The sequence below is a fragment of the Monodon monoceros genome, unplaced genomic scaffold (assembly GCF_005190385.1).
Source record: "Monodon monoceros isolate NGI ecotype Baffin Bay Population unplaced genomic scaffold, NGI_Narwhal_1 Super_Scaffold_22, whole genome shotgun sequence".
NCBI lineage: Eukaryota > Metazoa > Chordata > Mammalia > Artiodactyla > Monodontidae > Monodon > Monodon monoceros.
Genome location: NW_021703779.1, coordinates 60897319 through 60920444, shown reverse-complemented (window position 1 = coordinate 60920444; position 23126 = coordinate 60897319). Strand labels below are relative to the sequence as shown.

Sequence of the window (23126 nt, the reverse complement as noted above, 5' to 3'; positions counted from 1 at the left end):
ACTTTGCAAGATGCAGAAAGGAAAACTTGACAGATTTTAAAACATGAAAATCTAAATTAATCTTTGTTTCTAAATAAATATTTTATACAAAAATGAAGTGTGGTTGAGGCTGAAAGACAAATAATAAAGTAGATAAAATATTTGCCATACATATGATAGAGAAAAGGGTAATAGTCACAAAACATAAAGAGGCCTTGAAAGTCAATTGAAAAAAAAAGATTATTTTTTAAAAACATGGGAAAAGAGCTTTCCAACCCAAGCCTGGCAGAATGGCTCCTGCAAAGAAGGGTGGCGAGAAGAAGGGCCAGTCCGCCATCAACGAGGTGGTGACCAGAGAATACACTATCATCATTCACCAGCGCATCCATGGAGTGGGTTTCAAGAAGCATGCCCCTTGGGCAGTCAAAGAAATCTGGAAATTTGCCATGAAGGAGGTGGAAACTCCAGATGTACACATTGACACTGAGCTCAACAAAGCTGTCTGGGCCAAAGGAATAAGGAATATCCCATACTGTGTCCATGTGCGGTTGTCCAGAAAACATAATGAAGATGAAGATTCACCAAACAAGCTCTATACATTGGTTTCCTATGTACCTGTCACCACTTTCAAAAATCTACAGACAGTTAATGTGGATGAGAACTAACGGTTGATTGTCAAAGTTTTCGAACCACCAAAAAAAAAAAAATGGGAAAAGAACATGAACAGGCAATTCATAAAAGAAATACAAATAGCCAGTCTATACATGAAAACGTGCTCAATCTTACTAGTATTAAAATTAAAACAATGTATTTTTTAACATATCAGATAAACAAAGATTAAAAAGATTATTAACACCATTGTTGTTAAAGATGTGGGGAAACAATCACTTTCTATACTGATGGTAGACATAGTGGCACAACTTTTTTAGTGTGCAGTTTGGCAGTCTATAAAGTTTTTAGTAAGTGTTCCCTTTGTTCTAACAGTTCTACGTGTAAGAATTTATCCTAAGGAAATAATAGAAAAATTGCATCACAGTGTTGCTTATAATACAACAGTCTAAATATCTGTTATGGAATCATTTTTAGCTTTTGCAAAGAATTAGTTAGAAAAAGTGGATCACAAAAGAGTATGTGTAGTATGATCCCCTTCACATAAAGTTGGATAATTGTTAGCCTTCTAAATATTTTTTATGCCTACACACATGTAAACCAAAGCTCATTGGATGAGATAATGTATAAAATGTTCAGCACAGTACTCGGCACATAACATTCAACATATGGTTGCTGTTGTTATTATTGTCAGCATTCAGTAATCATTCTGTGTTCTGCAATCAGGCAATGTGCTAAATACTTACAATAAATAAGATACTGTCTGTGAGGAACTCTCCTCTCTTGGTCATCATCCCTTACCGTTTCCCATTCTGCACAGCGTCATTGGCTCTCAGATGAAGTGTTGAAATACAGGGTGGTCAACGAGGACTATCTCATTTGTACCATCACCACCAGAAAGTTGGTTTAAAATAATTGAAAGATTCCCCTTATTTCAAAGTTAAAACCACAAAGATTGTTTTAAAATTCTCTTCATTTTAAGATGAAGATGGAACCAGCTTGAATGCAAGTATCCTGGCAGCACTCCGAAAAATGCAGGATGGCTATTTTGGTGGGGCAAGGTAAGTGACCTCTATGCACTCAGTAGTGAAATGTGAAATTTGGATGCTGGGTACAGTAATGGTAGACTTGTGATGCCTTTCTCTGTATCTTTAGCAACATATACCTATCCTATTCCAGGAGCTGGTGTTTGATAGATTGAATCAAGGAATTTAATGTTAAAGAGAAGGGTTGGAATTTTTCCCCACCCTGTTCTTTGCCTACACTCCATAAATTCAGTGGATCAGGAAACTTACCCTGGAAGGAAGGAAGAATGGAAGGGAGGGAGGGAAGGAGGGAGGAAAGGAGGTTACTGGACTATTCATTTCTCACTGCTTTTCTTTTTTCCCTAAGTTTTTATTTTGAAAAATTTCAAGTAGACACAAATATGCAGGAATCTTATTGAATACCATATACCCTCCCTCAAGACTCACCTGTTGTTAACATCTGTCCCACTTGTGTGTTCTCTCTCCCCCATTCCCTCCCTTCCTTCCTCTCCTCCCTCCCTTCCTCTCTTGTTCCCTACCCTTCTCCCTCTCTCACACATACATATGTGCGCATGCACACACACGCACACACACACACACACACAGGCACACACACTTTTTTCACTAAAGTGTGTGAGAGTTAGTCAGAGATATCATGACTCTTTAACCCTAAATACTTCAGTTTCTGTCTTCTAAGAAAGAGGGCATTCTCATACATGACTACAATATAATCAGCACACTCAGAAAAGTTAATATTGATACGATACTATTATCTAATACGGAGTCCATATTCAAAATTACCCAGTTGTCTCAATAATGTTTTCCCATAGCTTTTTTCCCACTCCAACTCCAATGAAAGATCACTCGTTGGCTTTTAGTTATTATATCTCCTTGATGTCTTTTAATCTAGAGCAATTCCCCAGCCGTTTGTTAATATTTCATTACAATTTTCATTACATTTTTAAAGAAAGAAGGTCAGTTATTTTGCAGAATGTCTCTCAGTTAGTTTAAAATGTTATCTTCTGAGTCACTTTCCCCTGTCTGAGTTTACTCATTGGTGACCTCACAATGGACGTGTCTATTGCTTGCCAGCCCTTCCATGGGGAGAGCACTTCTCTCCATATTCTTCATAATCCTCCATTCGTGTCTAGATTCCATTATGCTTTCCGCAACAATCTTTGACCAAATGGCTTTATCTTCCATTGATCAATCAGTTATTACTAATGGGGTTGTAAAATCGTGATTCTGTGTTTCTATCATTCTTTGTACATGTATTAGTTGGAATCCTTCTGTTAAAAAAAAAAAGCTCTCCCTTACCCCCTTTAATTTTGTAGTCTTATTGCCAGCATAGAGTCATAAATTCTTATTTTATTTTTATGTCATGCTTCATTCCATTGTCTATTTCAGTGTACATATTATTCAAGATCTGGCCATTGGGAGCCCCCTCAAGCTGACTTCTTTAGAAAATCAGTACTATTGACTTTCCCTTTGGGTTTGGTTTTGCAATTGGCTTTATAAGTAGGGGAAGATATGGCTTACAATCTACTATAATTCTTAAAATTGTCAGATACCATTTTTTTCTTTTCAAAATGGTCTTTTTGAGTATTTTTTGAAATGATATGACAGATTTGTGGTGATTTATCTTCATTCTGTCCTAGCTTCTCTTGCAGCCAATGGAAGTTTTTGCCAGATATTTGGCATAGTTAGCAATGTAGTATGTGGCAGTGAAAGCGAGCAAAACTGATCTGCTGGTGGATTGTGAACCCATAATTGTAGTCTTTATTAACATAGTACCCTAACCTATACTACACTATGTCTAGGAGTGCTGTAAATTTTCACTTTTACAAAATTTGTACTAATGTATAAACGTTAGTAATCCCCCAACAGAACATTCTAGGTATCCTTTTTATCACTAAACTGTGTTGTTTTGAAAATGATTTCCTCTGATTTTCTGTTTTCTGTTTACCCTCTTAATTGTCAGGATTCAAACAGGTAAACTGTCAGAGTTTTTGACAACATCTTGCTGCACACATTTGAGCTTTATGGAACCTGGACCTGAGGGTAAATTGTACAGTGAAGATTATGATGACTGTGATAATGAGCTGGAATCTGGTGACTGGATGAATGGCTATGGTTCAACCAGTAATGGTAAGAAGGCTTCATAAATGCACTGGCCTTACTGAACAAGAATACAAAGTATTGTTGAGCATCCTCCTTAATATTTCTCCTGCCAGCAGTCTCACTCCTATTTAATACACCTAATACACCTTTTGTTTGGCTTTACTTTTCATTCTTCTACTTACCTTTGGTTTCTGGTCTAATATCCCTGTGGTGATTGTGGAGTATAGAGTTGGACTATCCCTTACTAAGGTTAGGGGAATTTCTCTCCCAGGTACATAAAATGACTGGTACTTTAAAAATGGGAGGAAGCAATGGTGAGTGAGAGATATTTAATCAAGTATGTAGTAGGAACACTAGACATATACGTACTGCTTTTTGACATTAAAAAGCATAAAAAGTATAAAATTCCGTCAGAGTTCTTTTATATAGAATATTATATAATCTATAATTTTATATTCTAATATATTCTATATATTCTAATTTTATATAGTTCTTTTATATAGAATATTATAGGGGTACATCAGAATCTCTGGGGAGGTCTGCGTAGTTTGAAAAAGCCGATTTGGTACGCCTATTGCTTTCATATTACAACTAGACAAATAACGCAGAACAAAATCTAATTGGCTTCTATGAATACAAAGATGATATAGTGAGAAAGCATCGTGGGGGCCTGACAAACACCCTAAAGTGTTAAAATGCTGACCTAGGCAGGGCAAGCATTACATTATTTGAATCCCACAGAGAGAAGGGCCAGTGGGAGTGAATTATTGTTCTAGTTATGTAAAACATGGTTTGCCTGCTTTCACTGTCTGGTTTTCTGATTGTTAAGCCTATATCTTAAGGCAGCCAATTTCTTTATCTTAAGAGTGCTGTGTTGGAGAGAAGAAATATAAATAAATTGGCTTTCCTCAGTGAGCTAGCAAGCATAATCTCATATACAATAAACCAAAACACTAGCAGTCAGAAGGACTATTTTCTCATTTGGGCTCAGCATTTACTCACCTAAATACCGTTTAATTCACTCTGTTTTTGTAAGTTCTAAAATAGTGTGAATTTCTTTGTTTGAAGAGTACATTAAATACAAGATTATTTCCTGTTATCAGTAATACCCAAAGTCATGATATCTATCTTGGCATAAGCTGAAATATTTTGAAAACCAAATAAGACTGATCAGATATTGAGGTTGTTTGCTATTGCATAGGTAGTTGTGATTTACATCTGTAGCACTCATTCTCTTAGATTGCTTTCTTAAATATATCTCTTTAATGATATGTTTTACTAAGCTTGAAATTATGCATTCTGAGTCACTTTCCCCTGTCTGGGTTTGCTCATTGGTGGCCTCACAATGGACGTGTCTGTTGCTTGCCAGCTGTTCCATGGGGAGAGTGCTTCTCTCCATATTGTTCATAATCCTCTACTCAAGTGTCTAGATTGTATTCAAGGTTATAATATTTGTCATTAAGTTGTCACTGAGTATGAGGTCCACTCCTGCAGCTCTGCTAGTTCCCATTAGTCACATCAGAGTACAGAAGGACATCTGGAGAGTTCCCCAGAGGTAATCAAAATCCAGATGATACATGACTGACGTAGCAAACTTCAGTATTGATCCAAACATTGGGCTTTTCCAACTATAAATGTTGCAAGTGTTCATGTAAAATCTGAAATGTTAAGCAGCCACAAGATATATGTATTTTTTTTGTTTCCATTATCCATAGTCAGAGAGAATGTTACAGAAGGTGTGGGGGGGAGGGAGAGACCAAGAGGATAAGGACTATATCTGTCTTCTTCAGCACTGAAACCTCAGCAACTAGTACACCACCTGGTCCATAGCGGGCAATAAATATTTGGTGAGTAAATGAAGGGGGTAACAAAAAAGACCAACGTGTGGTCAGTAGTCCTTTTGACACCAGTGCCACATGGAGCTTGTTTTTTCTTTAGCAATTGTAGCTGCCATTTGTGGAATCTGTCTGTTTTCAGCTAGGCTCAATGTTTAGTAGAAGATTTTTGCCCTTCCCCACAAGTCTCCTCATACCAGTGAGACTCAAAGGGCCCTATTCTACTCCTCCACCACAACTGCCACCACCACTACCATCACACACACATACATAGATTATGAAATGCTCCACCTGGCCTATAATAAGCTCATACTACTTTCAGGGAACCTAATATTGTCTCAACAAAGTTGAAGAACAGGTGGATCCTGGTAAATAGCCATAGTTTCTGAATAGTAAAGCTACGAGATTGTATAATGATCACCAGCTATTTTCCCCCATGAGCTAAAACAACCTGGTTTTGGTGCTGTGTTGTGGGCACAGGAGCCGGTCATTCTGTTTGGTGGGGTAGATTGTGAAGTAACTAAAATGTTTATTTTTTTCTCTCCCCCCTCCCCCCACTAACCTTGCAGCTCGCTGTGGTGATGAAGTTGCTCGTTATTTAGATCACCTTTTGGTGCACACGGCTCCCCATCCTAAAGTAGCCCTTACCCCACAGAAGGGAGGGATAAATCGGTTCCGAGCTGCTGTGCAGACAACCTGCGATTTAATGTCCTTGATGACCAAGGCCAAGGAGCTGCATGTACAGAGTGAGTAATGCCATGACTCACTGGAGTCAGGAACAGGATGACATGAAGCCCAGGATGGGGGTGGGGTGTTTATTACAGTGTAGTCAGGAACTTTGTTTTGTTCGCTGCTTTATCCCAGCATCTCAGACAGCACCTAGAACATATTAGATGCTCAAATATTTGTAAAATTAATGAATTTTTACAATTAAAAATGGGTAATTAATGGGTATAGTTTTGCTATAGATAGTGCTGTGTAGTCTGGTTTAACCAGTTACATAGCAAGAAGAGACAGAACAAGAGACATGGAGCATATTCAGTTTTAACATCAAAGTATTAAAATGTGGAAAGGATTTTTTCCTCCTTTGGAAAAGTTACTAATTTGGAAGTAATTTTATTTAAAGAGAAAGCATTGCAGACTATTACAAGATAGCCTTGCAATGGAAAGGGAGATATTCTCCCTTAAGTAAGCTAAATCTGGTTCCTTAGGCCAGCTGTAACTTATACAGTCAGTTGTTCCAGCAGTGTAGAGCTGTATTTGTCAACTACAGTATCATTCTTCAACAGCTTTACCATTCTTCTCCCCAAGACTACTATCCTCCCTCAGTAGTATTCACAGTGGAGGATGTCTTCTACCACACATTGCCAGGAGTAGTCATGGTTCCTAAGAGTGTTCAGTACCTGTATGATAGCTGCATATGAAGGGACAGAAGGGCTCCTTGGCCACACCTAGAGGACCTAAATGTTAACATTTCACAGATGATGAGAATGATTGAGATGCATGATCACACTGTCTAAAATTTTATTGACCATTACTAACCAAAGATATTAAACATGATCATTGGGGAATCATTTAACAGTTAGAAAAGGGAAAAGCTTAGCATACATAGCCTTTGCGTATGCTTCCTTGACAAAGGGCTTATGCAAAGACATCAGCTTTATTAAGTTATACTTCTTGATTGTGAATCAGGAAACTTGAACTTAATTCCCAGCTCTGCTACTTACTTGCTTGAACAGTTATCTGAGCTCTGTATCTCTCTTTCTCTATCTGTAAAATGGCAAAAATGACAAGAGAGTCTCTCCTTAGAGGTTATGGTAAGTGTTTCAACAATGAACTGTAAGTAAAAATCTTAGGAATATCTCGAAGTTGGTCAGCCACTACATTTTTTGATTCCCTAGATAGGGTCATCCATTTATCTGTTCTCAAGCAATTCCAACTGCTAGCAGCCAGATATTCTTCTGGGAGAGTCCAGAAAATACAAAATGTAACTGGGTTCTTTCTGTTATATGTGGTATTCTATTAAAGTATCAGTGATGGCACCATTGTGGTATTGATTACGTTTGTAGAATTTAATATCTTATATGTCCAGCTGATGCTATAATTCTAGATATTCCATTCAAAATATGTTGATTGATTGATTGAATATCCTTTGATTTATCTGACCTTCATATTTCTTTTCTTTGCTATTACCAAGAAAGGGTAAACTTCTCATTCTTGTTCTATAAAGAACCAACCCATATGTAACTTCATTGTTGAGGTCAACTGTGCATTTTTATTAATCTCTTAATTATCTAAGCTTTTCCATAAATATCAACCTCTTGCAGATGTACACATGTATCTTCCTACAAAGATATTTCAGGCTTCCCGGCCTTCACTCAACTTACTTGACTTACTTCATGCACCACAAGAGGACCAGGTAAATTTGCACAGGAGGTATTTCTATCAGCTTTTTGCAAAACTGCCATTCTTACAGAAAATAATAGAACTAGCCATTATGGTTTCTACTAGTAACTGGTGGTAGGCAAAATGCCACCATGGTGAAGATATATGTCCTTTTTAGTTCACTTTTTAAATGGGCAAGTTTTTCTAGTCAGGCTTAAGAAAACTAGATTGCTGTATCATGCATTCTGAAGGTGTCATTGTTTTTGCTTTACTTTTTGTCAAAATTTAGGAAACTCTTATGGAAAAGGTTTAGAAAGTGAAAAGATCAACACTCTAGGGCGTTATTTAAGGTGAGCACTTGTGGATTTTTTTTGTCTTTTCTCAAACTAAAGGTTCCCTCTGTTCGTGTAGAAATACATCTTCCTAGAGACCCATCTGGGGAGGTGGACTTCAAAGCACTGGTTTTACAGTTGAAGGAGACCTCCAGCTTACAGGAGCAAGCTGATATCCTCTATATGCTATATACTATGAAGTAAGTGATGGATATTATCAATCTACTTTCATGATCATATAGAAAACGAAGTATAGCATAGTAAGTATAGCACTGCTCTGGAGTCTCACTGTTGTGGATTTGAATAGTTTTGCAACCTACCCACTGCGTAACTTTAAAGTCTCAATTGTCCTCATTTATAAAATTTGGATTATACCTACCTCATAGAATTGTTTTAAAGATTAAAACAAGATAAAATATCTGCAGTCTCTAATACAATGCCTGGTACATAGTAAGTGACTAACAACATAAACATTATTATCATTATTATGGTTATTTTAAGCCTCCATTATTTGGTAAAATCTATAGATAAATTTTTAACTCAAAAGAAGTAAGAATATGGAGGCTTACAGGAAAAAAAAGTAGCATTAGTGAGTGTTTGCTGTGTGTCAGGCACCCTCTGCTAGGTACATTTTATCTAGGTACCTCTAACTCTAGGTACCTTGAACTCCTCTCTCCTGTCCCCCAAATTCCCCCACAAAATTACCTGTTCTTCCTCATTTATTCATGTTGTCAGCACCATGAAGAGGCAGGATGGACCCCCGCCCTCCCCTAATTGGTTTTGGATGTCAAGACTGATGATGCCATACACATACCAGAAGGGTGTGGGTCCTTAAAAAGCAGGGAAAGAGGCTGGATTTGGAATTTTATTATGATTAGGAGGTGAGGCTGGGATGAGGGTTCATTCTCAACAGCACCAAAAGAGGGAACACTCAGACTTTTTTATCAACTTGCCCAGGAGTTGGCTGGAAAGGAAAGGGGAATGGTAGGACTTGAAAGCAGTCAGCAGTCAAATATCAAAAATGGAGTCGCAAAAAAAGAAAAAAAAAATGAAGTCGCTCCTATGAAATTCTCCATCTCTATTGTTGGAATCAACACCTACCTAATCATCAAGCCTTCTCCCTATATCCAGTTAATCACCAAGTCTGTCCAGTTTTACCTCTAAATATTTATCTTCTGCATCTCTAATATTGCTGCCTTCATTCAGGCCTATGTCTCTCCCTAGGACTATTGCTACAGTTTCCTAACAAGTCTTTCTACTTCAGTCTAGTTTTCCTCAAACGCATCCTCAACAGAGGAGGGAGAGTAACTTTGATGATGTTGCCGAAATGCCCAGGCTTACACAAAAGTAGAGAGAATAGTGTGATGAACACTTTTGGACCCATCTCCCAGCCTGAACAACTAAAAACTCATGGTTAATCTTGTCACATCTATATTCTCATTCTCTCTTCCTCCTGGATTATTTTGAAGAGGATACACCAAACATTTTATCATTTTATTCTTAAATATTTCAGTATTATTTCTAAAAGACAAAAACCTCTTAAAACATAACCACAATGGGACTTCTGGTTCTGGACAAGATAGAGTAAATGCATTTCTCTCTGTTCCTCCTGCTAGGTACAGGAGGACATTATTTATAAAACAAACATAACAAGATGTTGAAAGGTGGAGAGAAGGCAGCAGGCTGGCTAAGGACCTCATGATTCGAGGACTGAGAGGGTGCTGACGTCCCCAGGTTTTCTTTGTTGCCTCACTGGGTGCTGGAGAAGCCAGCAGCCTGAAAAGGCCAGTCAGTGGGCACAGACAACAAAAGCCCTAAGGAAAACCCGTTCTTCCCAGACAAAGGGCTAGGAAAGAGGCACTCAAGCAACACACACAACTTTTAAACAATAACCACTCTATTCCAGCCAAGCACCAGAGAAAAATCTGCGGTGCTACCCCTGTCAACAAAGGCTGAGTGGAAAGCCCAGACTTCTGCTCTCACCAAGGCAGGCACTGCTCCACCTTTCTCACTGCCAGGGGAGTGTCAAAGAAGGCTAGGTAGGGATTTGGGACTTTCATCCCCTCTAGGTGGTAATGAAGTCCCCTTGGCCTGACTCCAGAACCTATGCCATTTCCATCAGATTATGGTGTTTAATGAGTAAGTAAAAAAGGAAGCTGAAAAGCCCGCCAGCACTAAAGTCAAAGTTTTACACATCCAATTTTATTAAAAATAGCCCAAACATATTTTAAGCCATTTAGGGCCTGCCTGCTTTGTATCCTCCTCAAAACTCAACCTGCATCTGCTAGCAAGAGATAAGCCCTGGGCCATGAGTGTCCCAAACCATTGCTGCCATTCAGAACTTTCTAACCTAGAGCCTCCCCACAGTGCTACTGAGGGACTACACCTAGACCTGTAACCCCGCTCCTCCCCTCTTCCCTGGGAGTTCCCTTGCCCTCCTCCTGTTATGGATGGTAGAACTTGTGCCTTATATAAGCCTCCTGACAGTCTGATGCTGTGAGGGACTTTGCCTCTCATACAACCCTGTCCAAGTGCCAACTGTTAAAGCTTGTTATGTGCTACTACCAAGAAAAAGACATGGGTTTTATTACTCTGATACCTCTATTCCTTTCCTTTTTCCTTTAGGATAAGCAGTCTGTTCAAAAAGTATCAGTTGAATACTTATGTACCAGGCACAATGCTAAATGCAGAGTAATGAAAAGATAGAGAAGGTGAGAAGAGATAAGGGTTAAGGACAGAATGACTAATGACTGTAGCTTGAATGAAAACTGAAGATTCAGCAGGGTCATTGGGATAGGCAAGCAAAGGCTTGAAACACTCATGCTTTCCTACCAATTCAGATGGTCCATGGTTGACTGCCAACTCTTCCACTCCTAACATGAGTTTTCTTCATCTAATCCTGTACATACTAACTTCACCATAACATCTGATCAAAACCTGTAATCTCACTAGAACTAGTTACTCTAGTATCAAACCACTTGAGTAGATTGTTTGATGTGCTGCCTGGTTTTTAATACACTTGGAATTCTGCCCAATATCCCTTGTGGATTTGAGTAGAAACTGGGAGGTGGGGTTTCCTATGTCTGTTGACTAGTATTCCTTCTGTGAGTTGTCTGTTCATAACCATTGTTTGCTCTCCATTGGGTTATTTATATTTTCCTTATAGTAATAGTATATATTACTATTCTGTTTGTTATATTTGTTGCAGATATTTTGTCCAAGGAATTTGTGTTTTAACTTTGTTCATATGCTTCTCTCTATCCAAACTTTCGTTTTTTAAAAAAATATTTATTTATTTACTTATTTGGCCGCACTGGGTCTTAGTTGCGGCACACAACATCTTCGTTGTGGCGTGGGGGATCATTAGTTGTGGCACGTGGGATCTTTAGTTGCAGCATGTGGTGTCTAGTTCCCTGACCAGGGATCGAACCCCGGCCCCCTGCATTGGGAGCGTGGAGTCTTAACCGCTGGACCACCAGGGAAGTCCCAAAAGTTTTGTTTTATATAGTCTTTTCTTTTTTGGCTTCTGAGTTTCTTATCATGCATGGGGAGAACCTTCTCCCCTCCCAGAATTTAAAAAGATTTTAAATACCTTTAAGAATTTTAAAAAATGTAAGTCCTTAATCTACTCAGAATTCATTTTTATATGTCTTCTTACTCAACATGTCTAAAGTCAAATTCAGTCTTTACCAGAAACCTACTACTGCCTGACGCTTTTCATGGTATTATCATTCTTTCAGTCATCCAGACTTGAAATTGTGTCAACATCTTCAAGTCCTTCTAATCCCCTGCCTCTCCCTACCACATCACCACCACTACTGTTGGGAATCAGTGACCAAACCTATATCCTCTATAATCTAACTTTCAACCTTTACCATTGCTCCCCCATCACAATGTGAATACTGCCACCAAAACAGCCTGCTACTTATCACATCCAAAACAAAGCCTGTACATGACCACTTTCAGACCTTGGTTCATGTTTTTTCCTCTGTCTGGACTACTCTCCCTTTACCACATCCCATCTCTCCTCGTTGGAATTCTAGCTATCCATCAAGGCCTGGATCATCTGTCACCTCCATGAAACTTTCTCTGATACCTAGGAATAAAAAGGATCTTCCCTGATTATGAGATCTCATAACATTTATTTTCATATTATTTATTTTTATTTTGACTATTTCAAACTTAGAGAAAAGTTGTAAGGATAGTACAAAAAAAAAGTTCTGAGAAAACCATAATTCAAAAAGTCATGTACCACAATGTTCATTGCAGCTCTATTTACAATAGCCAGGACATGGAAGCAACCTAAGTGTCCATCAACAGATGAATGGGTAAAGAAGATGTGGCACATATATACAGTGGAATATTAGCCATAAAAAGAAACAAAATTGAGTTATTTGTAGTGAGGTGGATGGACCTAGATTCTGTCATACAGAGTGAAGTAAGTCAGAAAGAGAAAAACAAATACCATATGCTAACACATATATATGGAGTCTAAAAAAAAGAAAAACAAATGGTCATGAAGAGCCTAGGGGCAGGATGGGAATAAAGACACAGACTTACTGGAGGATGGACTTGAGGATATGGGGAGGGGGAAGGGTAAGCTGTGACAAAGTGAGAGAGTGGCATGGGCATATATACACTACCAAACTTAAATTAGATAGCTAGTGGGAAGCAGCCGCATAGCACAGGGAGATCAGCTCGGTGCTTTGTGACCACCTCGAGGGGTGGGATAGGGAAGGTGGGAGGGAGTGAGACGCAAGAGGGAAGAGATATGGGAACATATGTCTATGTATAACTGATTCACTTTGTTATAAAGCAGAAACTAACCATTGTAAAGCAATTATACTCCAATAAAGAAGTTTAAAAAAGTAATAAAATTAAATTAAAAATTAAAAAAAGAAAAAAGTTCTGGATATCCTTCACCCAGATCCCTCAGATATTCACACTGAGCTTTAATATCTCTCTCCCCCCTCCCTGCCTCCCTCCCTCCCTGTCTTGTTCTTCATCATCTCATCATCACCATCACCACACACACATTTTTTTTCTGAACCATTTGACAGTATGTGGCAAACATGATCCCCTTCTACCCCCAGATACTTCAGTGTGTATTTCCTAAAGACTAGGAATTCTCTTATATAAGCACAGTATAATTGCCAAAATCAGAAAATTAATGTTAATATAATACTGTTATCTAATCTACAGACCTTATTGAGATTTGTTGGTTGTCCCAATAATGTCTTTATAGCAAAAGAAAATCTAAATGATGCATTTCATTTAGTTCTTATGTGTCCCTCATCTCCCTTAATCTGGAACAGTTCCTAAGTCTTTATTTTTAATGTTATTGACATTTTTGAAGGATACAGACCAGTTGTTTTGCAGAATATCCCTAAATTTTGGTTTATCTGTTGTTGCCTCATAATTAAATTCAGGTTATGCATTTTGGGCAAGAATGCTACTGAAGTGATGCTGAGTTCTTCTCAGTGTATCCTATCAGGAGGCACATAGTATTGATGAGTCCCATTTCTGCTAACTTTGACCACTTGTTTAAGGTAGTATCTTCCACGTTCCTCCACTGTAAAGTTACTATGTTATACTTCAAAATTAAAAAGTATCTTGTAGAGATGTACTTTGAGACTGTGAAAATATCCTGTTACTCTTCAGACTTTCATTCACTGTTTCTTGAATCCATCGATTCGTATAGTATAGATTTAGTTTTATTATATTAAACATTTATATTATATATAATTTAATATATTGAATAGATAACACATTATCATGGTTCAAACATTTTAAAGTACAAAAGGATACAGTGAAGGGGTAAAAAGTCTTTCTCCCACCTCTGTTCCCCAGATACCTGGTTCCCCTCCTCATAGGCAATCAATGCTATTGTTTTTTTGTGTATCCATCCAGGGACATTTTATGCATATATAGGTAAATACAGATATATATGTGTTTACTTTTATACCTGTTTACCCAAATGGTAGATTGAACACCTTTTCTTAAGTTTAAAAGCCATTGGTACTTATTTTGCCAGATGTTCTTTTGTTGTTTTTTATTTTCTTACCTATTTGTTAGAATTCTTTTTTTTTAACCTCTTAATCTCCCTCACCTATTTCTCTCCTCCCCCCACTCCTCTCTCCTCTGGCAACCATGTTTGTTCTCTGTATCTATGATACTATTTCTGCTTTGTTATGTTTGTTCATTTGTTTTATTTTTTAGACTCTATATATAAGTGAAGTCATACAATATTTATCTTTCTCTGTCTGACTTATTTCACTTAGCATAATATCCTCTAGGTCCACCATCCATGTTTTTGAAAATGGCAAGATTTAATTCTTTTTTATTGCAGAGTAATATTCCATTGTGTGTGTATGTATGTGTGTATATGTATATGTGTGTGTATGTGTGTGTGTGTGTATATATATATATATGTGTATATATCTATCACATCTTTATCCATTCATATTGATGGGCATTTAGTTGCTTCCATATCTTGGCTATCATAAATAATGCTGCAATGAACAGAGCTGTGCATATATCTTTTCAAATTAGTGTTTTCATTTTCTTCAGATAGATACCCAGAAGTGGAATTGCTGGATCATATGGTAGTTCTATTTTTAAGGGTTTTGGTTTTGCCTTTTTTGAAAATTTTATTGAAGTATAGTTGATTTACAATGTCATGTTAGTTCAGGTGTACAGCACAGTGATTCAGTTTTATATATATATATATATATATATATATTCTTTTTCAGATTCTTTTCCCTTATAGGTTAGTACAAAATATTAAATATAGTTCCCTGTGCTATATAGTAGGTCCTTGTTGGTATTTCTAAGTTTTTGAGGAATCTCCATACTGTTTTCCATATGACTGCACCAATTTACATTCCCACCAACAGTGCATGAGGGTTCCTTTTTCTTCACATCCTCACAAACACTTGGTATTTCTTATCTTTTTGATGATGGCCATTCTGACGGGTGTGAGGTGATATCTCATTGTGGTTTTGATTTGCATATCCTTGATGATTAGTGATATTGAGCGTCTTTTCATGTGCCTATTAGCCATTTGTATGTCTTCTCTGGAAAAATGTCTATTCAGATTCTCTGCCCATTTTCAATCAGATTGTTTTTTTTTTTTTGATGTGAATTGTATGAGTTGTCTATTTTGGATATTAACCCTTCATTGGATATATCATTTGCAGTTGTCTTCTCCTATTCAGTAGGCAGCATTTTTGTTTTGTTGACAGTTTCCTTCTCTGTGCAAAAACTTTTAGTTTGAGGTAGTCTCATTTGCTTATTTTTGCTTTTGTTTCCCACACCTGAGGAGACATATCCAAAAACATATTGCTAAGACCAGTGTCAAAGAGTATACTGTCTATGTTTTCTTCTAGAATTGTTATAGTTTCAGGTCTTACATTTAAGTCTTTAATCCATTTTGACTGTATTTTTATATATGGTGTGGGAAAGTAGTCCAGTTTGATTCTTTTGCATGTAGCTGTCCAGTTTTCCCAGCACCGTTTATTGAAGAGGCTGTCTTTTCTCCATTGTATATTCGTCTCCTTTGTTGAACATTAATTAAGCATATAATTGTGGGTTCATTTCTGAGCTCTCTATTCTGTTCCATTGGACTGTGTGTCTGCTTTTGTGCCGGTTCCATGCTGCTTTGAAGACTGCAGCTTTATAGCATAGTCTGAAGACAGGGAGCATGATTCCTCCAGCTTTTTCTTCTTTCTCAAAATTGTTTTGGCTATTCAGTGCCTTTTGTGTTTCCATACAAATTTTAGAATGATTTGTTCTAGTTCTGTGAAAAATGCCATTGGTATTTTGATAGCGATAGCATTGAATCTGTAGATTGTCTTGGGTGGTATGGTCACCTTAGCAATGTTAATTCTTCCAATCCATGAGCACAGTATGTCTTTTCATTTGCTTATGTCACCTTCAATTTCTTTTATCAATGTCTTATAGTTTTCTGAGTACAGGTCTTTTACCTCCTTAGTTAGATTTATTCCTAGGTATTTTATTCTTTTTGATTTGATTTTAAATGAGATTGTTCTTAATTTCTCTTTTTGATAGTTTATTCTCAGTGTATAGAAATGCAGCAAATTTCTGTATATTAATTTTGTATCCTGCGACTTTTCTGAATTCATTGATGAGTTCTAGTAGTTTTTTGGTGGAATTCTTTATACATTAGGAAAATTGGCCTATGAATTGCAAATATTTTTCTGTTTGTAATTTGTCCTATGACTTTGCTTATAGTGGTTTTTGCAATAAGAGTTTTGTATATTTATATATACATATATATATATATATATATATAAATGTATCAGTCTTTCTTTTATGGCTTTTGGTGTATAGTTCACAGCTTAAAAGTCCTTGACTCTGAAATTATAAAATAGTTCTCCCATATCTCTTTTAGTACTTTAACATTTAAATTTGATACATTTGGAATTTTGGTGTACAGTGTGAGGCGTGGATTCAATGTTTTATCCAGATGGCTACTTGATTGTCTTAACATCATTTAATAAATAATCTACCTTTTATCATCTATTAAATTCCCCAATTTCATAGCACTTCATATATCTTTTATGGTACTTCACAGTTGACTTGTGGTATAGGAACTTTTACGACAATAATGTATATGATGTGTGTGTGTGTGTTGTGTGTGTGTGTGTGTATATATGTATCTTTTAAAAATAAGCACACATTCTTCTTACTTCTTCATTAGTTCCCTAAGTGTAGCATTCTTTCTGAACTTTCAGTAGTTAAATTAAATCTTTGACTTTAATTTCAGCTACTTTGAAGCCCATTAAGAGGGTAAAAGAATGTATTTTGTCAAAACACAACTGAAACTAAGACTTATTCTTGTCTAGGTATTCGGCTTTCAGTACCGACTTAAAAATAGTTTTACGAGAATTCGTAGTAAATAACATCCATTTCCTAATGAGAGAAACCTATCAAAAACAGGCATATTCACTATGACACAAACAAAGTATTGTTGCCTGTAGCTTTATTTATAATTAATGTAGACCTGCCTTTAACATTCCAGAGGACCTGACTGGGACACTGGATTGTATGATGAAGGGAGTGCAACAGTCAGAGAGCTGCTTACTGAGCTCTATAGCAAAGTTGGAGAAATTCGTCACTGGGGCCTGATCCGATACATCTCTGGAATCTTAAGGAAGAAGGTGGAAGCACTCGATGAGGTACTATAAATTCTTCTTGAATTTATACCAAATCTAAATGGAGGTGCTTTTTATAAATTGGTTTCTGCAGTTGTTTTTTAAGGCAGTCACCACAGCATCTAACCATTTAAGATGTTGTTTTTCCCACATAACATTTCTGATTATCAGGTAGCTTTTTTTGTTTATGAATGTCAAATATATAATACTGAAGCATATAAACTGTAGACTTATAGAGGTGTTATAAACTATGAGGATTCTAGGTCTTAAGAATGAATTTATACTAGGCTAAAAGTTCCTACCTTTTAGGAGATAAAAATACTTCATTGTTCCTTCCTAGAAATCCCTCTTTTCTGATCTTCATTGCATTTCCTGAGGAAAAGATTGATGTGTCATTAAGTTAAGGGGGAGCAAAGGTTTCTAGGCTGAAAACAGAAAATTTCGTGGAAATGTGACGTGTTATGGGAAGGATAATACTATTATACTATTTATTCCTAGGCCTGCACAGACCTTCTCTCCCACCAGAAACATTTGACAGTGGGACTCCCTCCAGAACCTCGAGAGAAGACCATCTCTGCGTTAGTATGGTTTTTGTTTGGGTTTGATGAAGCTTCTCTGAGACTTTAAGGAGCTGTGTGGACTGACTGCAATTCTCTTGTCCTAATCTATAAGTGGATGATAATGTCCTACGTGTGTGAGCTTCTATCAGGGACAGTGAATGTGAGAATGTTGGTAGTGATAGGACATGAGTAAATGAAAGAGAAGGCTCACAGGGAGTAGTACTCAAATGTATTTTGCTCTTTTGGGGTTTTTTTGTTTGTTTGTTTTTACTTATTGGCTTTACCAAACGTTTTATTCAAAAAACAAACAAACAGGGCAACTGGAATTAGCCCCCACAAAAAAATCAGCTATACTCTAGACTTTGTTCCAGGCCTCTCTCCTTGGCTTATAGATGGCTGTTTTTTCCTTATGTCTCTTCACATTTCTTCTCTCTCTGTGTGTCTCTGCGTCCAAATTTCTCACTTATAAAAGACACCAGTCATATTAGATTAGGGCCCACCCAATTACCTCACTTTAGCTTACCTCTGTAAAGACACTCTGAGATACTAGGGATTAGGATTTCAACATAGGAACTTAGAGGGAACACAGTTCAATCCATAACACCTTATTCCTGGCAAACAGAACCTTTTATTACAAATCAGATCAATTTTGTGGCTACTGTGGGCAATCCAAAAGAAGATGGCATGCCCCATGCCCCCAGAGTGCTTAGTATCAACAGGAGAGTCAGAAGTGTAGGAGGGTGTGTGTGTGTGTAAACTGATGAAACTATAAAAAATCAGTATAACTCTATAAGGTGTGATTGTAAAGTAATAAAATGTCTTCCAAAAGGCACAGCTTAAATTTAGTTTATTACTTTTTAGCCATAATAGTTACTTGTCAAATGTCAAGAATTAACCATGAAAGACTGGTCTGGAAGGACGTCATGGGGTGAGTTTTAAATACAATTTGGAAGGAGAAGGGCAATCCAGGCTTAGAGACGGGAGAGCAGAGCTCTCCTGAGTTGATATGGGCCAGAGTGCTTTGGGGAGGCAGTGAACTTTGAAGACTGAAAGAACCAGAATGCTACCAGTAATGATGAGATGTTGAGACACTGACTTGGACTTGGGAGGAGCTTTTTTATTTTCTCAATAAATTTAGCTTTAAGTAGTTGCAGAATTTTGTCTTTCTCCACTGTCCTCTTCCTTAGACCTCTGCCCTATGAAGTACTCACTCAGCTGATAGATGAAGCCAGTGAAGGGGACATGAGCATTTCAATTCTTACACAGGTGAGCAGAATTATAAAGCCTAATCTGTTGATTGATATTTAAAAGTTTGTTTTCAGTTGATCTGGCAATTTCTGAAGACCACAAAATAAGCCTTGTGAGATCTAGGGCATAATTTTTGTCTATATTCATTCCATGCACAGGAAATAATGGTATATCTAGCCATGTATATGCGAACTCAGCCTGGCCTCTTTGCTGAAATGTTTCGACTTCGAATTGGTCTGATCATACAAGTTATGGCAACAGAACTGGCCCACTCCCTTCGATGCTCAGGTATTCAATTAAGTAACTGTTTGAGGCAGAATTCACTTTTAATAGAGTTCTATTGAGTTTTTAATCAGGAGGGAAAGGAATCTAAAGGATTTTTATCAGTAGCTCAGAAGCTGCATATAGCAGTCTTGTTCCCATGTTAGTCAGTCTCTATACAGTCAAGGGACTGCTATGACAAATTTATATATTAGTTGTCAACTTCAAAATTCCACCTCCTAGGGGCTCTGCACTCCCAATGACATTCCTACTAACTCCTAGAGTGATCCGAGGCATACATCAAACTAAGTGTGATAGACTGGGTTCAATTCTGATTCAGGCATGGCCACCTCTGGCTGTCAGATTGAGTCACCACATCAGTTTGATTATAGTGTCAATATTCTGTCTAGTCAACATCAGGATCAAATAAAGGAAGGCAATATTTCTATTCATATTTATCTGACAAGACTCTTTTTGATATTGGCTATAGGTGTATTTGGCAAGGTAGCAGTTTTAGTTAGAAGAATAGATGGGGCCTTTGGAAGCTGTAGCACAGAATTATGGGGAAACCCCATGGCATGACTATTTTTTCCTTCGGTATTTGATTTCAACAAGAATGGCAAAGTAATAGAGATAGGGATTGAATACAAAGATAAAATCACAGTTGCAAAACTCAATTTTAGCCATTGTTTCAGTTAAATTTCCCCAAAAGGCTTTTAATTGAGCTGTTAGCAAGTAGCTAAATTTATTGGTTTGAATCTAACCTAAATTACATGAGATAATGTATATTTAAATAACCCTTTAAAGGAATAAAGCTAATGATTATTTTATACCTACCATATGCCAGACACTGTACTTTTTGCTTTTTATTTACATATATTATCTAATTTAATCCTTACAACAACCAACTGGAGAAGGTATTTTTATCTCACTTTTACTGATGGTAAAAGGAATTGAAACTCAAACTATTGGATGTAAAATAGGCTCAAGAATGTATTGTATAAAGAAGATGTAGCACATACATACAATGGAATATTACTCAGCCATAAAAAGAAATGAAATTGAGCTATTTGTAATGAGGTGGATAGACCTAGAGTCTATCATACAGAGTGAAGTAAGTCAGAAAGAGAAAGACAAATACCATATGCTAACACATATATATATGGAATTTAAGAAAAAAAATGTCATGAAGAACCTAAGAGTAAGACAGGAATAAAGACACAGACCTACTAGAGAACGGACTTGAGGATATGGGGAGGGGGAAGGGTGAGCTGTGACAAAGCGAGAGAGTGGCATGGACATATATACACTACCAAACGTAAGGTAGATGGCTAGTGGGAAGCAGCCGCATAGCACAGGGAGATCAGCTTGGTGCTTTGTGACCGCCTGGAGGGGTGGGATAGGGAGGGTGGGAGGGAGGAAGATGCCAGAGGGAAGAGATATGGGAACATATGTATATGTATAACTGATTCACTTTGTTATAAAGCAGAAACTAACACACCATTATAAAGCAATTATACCCAATAAAGATGTTAAAAAAAAGAATGTATTGTACAACACAGGGAATATAGCCAATATTTTGTAATAACTGTAAATGGAAAGTAACCTTTAAAATTGTATAAAAATTTTAAATTCTTTAAATAAAGCTAATGAGCAGTTTTTAAAAAATGAAACTCAGAAAGGTTAATAACTTGCCCGAAGTTACATAACTGGTAAATAGTGAAATTTGAGTCCAAGTCTGCCTGATTCCAAATGATCGCCAGTTCAGCACATTGTTATAAGATTACATGTATATATATATATTTTTTCTCAAGCTTTGGTATCAAGTGATGTTTTATGAGAGTCTGATTATTCAATAATAAACCTCAAGAAGGGATAAATCCTCAAACATTCTTCACTTTTCCTTAATTGCCCATTACAGATATTTTTTTTCCTGTGGATTCATCAAACCATGGCTATTTATTTCTTCTAGGATAAAGTCAAGATCCCTGGGTCTGATATTCAAGACCCTCAACAGTCTGGCCTCTACCTCCCACTTCAACAGTACTTCCCACTAATTTTATCAGTCCCCATCCTTGGAGATTGATGTCTCCTCTTATTTCCAAAGCATTTATTGTCTATACCTCTCATTTGACACTTAGTATAGCCATGCCATATTTTACTGTTGTTTATCTTGTTTACATGTCCAGTCTTTCCCAAATAGTTGGTCAGCCTCACAAGGTCAAGTACCATGTCATACCTGTTTGTACTAACATTGTTTAAAATCATGACCTACATGTAGTAAACTCATAATAGGTGTCTGATGTTGATGAACAAATTCAAGTTATATTCTCAATATTCTTCATAATTTCATAGATTCATATCTATTCTCTTTTTAAATCCCCATATTTCCAGATAGAGAGAAGTTTTGATTATTTTAGCCCATCTTCACAGATACAATCATTGCTTTCTCCGACTGGTTTCCAGTTCCATTGTGCTCCTTTCATTCTTCCCACTTTCAAATAAAGATTCTACTGAGTATCCTAATGATGTGGAAGAGGGGTGAAGAAGAAATCAAGGGCCTAGTTAATCCATAAACTGGATAATCAGTCCTTAAATTATTAAGAATCTGTTGGAGGATGAATACCTAGGCAGTATGGTGCTGGAAATTTATTTTCTTTAACATCTTTATTGGAGTATAATTGCTTTACAATGTTGTGTTAGTTTCTGCTGTATAACAAAGTGAATCAGCTATATGTATACATATATCCGCACATCCCCTCCGTCTTGTGTCTCCCTCCCACCCTCCCTATCCCACCCCTCTAAGTGGTCACAAAGCACTGAGCTGATCTCCTTGTGCTATGCAGCTGCTTCCCATTAGCTATCTATTTTACATTCAGTACTGTATATATGTCAATGCTACTCTCTCACTTCATCCCAGCTTACCCTTCCCTCTCCCTGTGTCCTCAAGTCCATTCTCTAAGTCTGCGTTTTTTCTTCCAATCAAGTGACTCAGAAATTCTAAGCAAGAAAGGAAATAGAGAAAAAATAGGGTGAGAGTGGCAGGTCAATTAGAAATCCCTCTGTTCTAACATTTCTGCTGAGTAGCTGAGGAAGCCACAGATGGCCTGATGAATCTCAGTCCTTCAGCCATGAAGAACCTCCTGCATCACATTCTCAGTGGCAAGGAGTTTGGCGTGGAACGAAGCGGTAAGGTTGAATCACTGCATTTCTATTTCAGAATGTTTGTTTTAAATGTCTCATTGATTTTAAAGTGTTTCTCTTTTATCAGCGGAACTTTTCTCCCAAATAAATAGGACCCCAGTATATGAAAGTTAAAACCAAAACTGTCTTCTGGAACAAGATTTGGAAACCACTGTGTGTCTTTTTTTCCCTTAAATGATATGTCAGTTAAGTAGATTACTAGCATATTTTGTTTTGGACTGTTTTATACATGCCCTTACATTATCTTAAGACTCTACTTTAGGACAACTAGCAACCTGTATCATCTGAAACTTTCTTGTATTCCAGTTGGCAATAATTCAGTAGCACTTATAGTGGGGGGGGCGGTGTGTGTGTGTGTGTGTGTGTGTGTGTGTGTGTGTGTGTGTGTGTG

The 23126-nt window shown here is 37.2% G+C and overlaps 1 protein-coding gene and 1 pseudogene across 6 annotated transcripts in view; both read left to right on the top strand.

Annotated features, from left to right (window-relative positions):
- The window catches only part of PHKA1 (phosphorylase kinase regulatory subunit alpha 1), a 140427-nt gene that overhangs the window by 101036 nt on the left and 16265 nt on the right, over positions 1-23126 (top strand). For 4 of the 6 annotated variants that reach the window (XM_029240554.1, XM_029240559.1, XM_029240555.1 and 1 more), the window contains 10 exons: positions 1571-1649; positions 3595-3761; positions 6139-6315; positions 7897-7988; positions 8347-8486; positions 17330-17486; positions 17961-18040; positions 19210-19288; positions 19429-19558; positions 22619-22720. In XM_029240554.1, the coding sequence (XP_029096387.1) occupies positions 1571-1649; positions 3595-3761; positions 6139-6315; positions 7897-7988; positions 8347-8486; positions 17330-17486; positions 17961-18040; positions 19210-19288; positions 19429-19558; positions 22619-22720 (1203 nt within the window). The remainder of the gene's footprint in view (positions 1-1570; positions 1650-3594; positions 3762-6138; positions 6316-7896; positions 7989-8346; positions 8487-17329; positions 17487-17960; positions 18041-19209; positions 19289-19428; positions 19559-22618; positions 22721-23126) is intronic. The other 2 variants (XM_029240558.1, XM_029240557.1) reach the window with 2 other exon arrangements.
- LOC114906051 lies at positions 26-686 on the top strand (annotated as a pseudogene).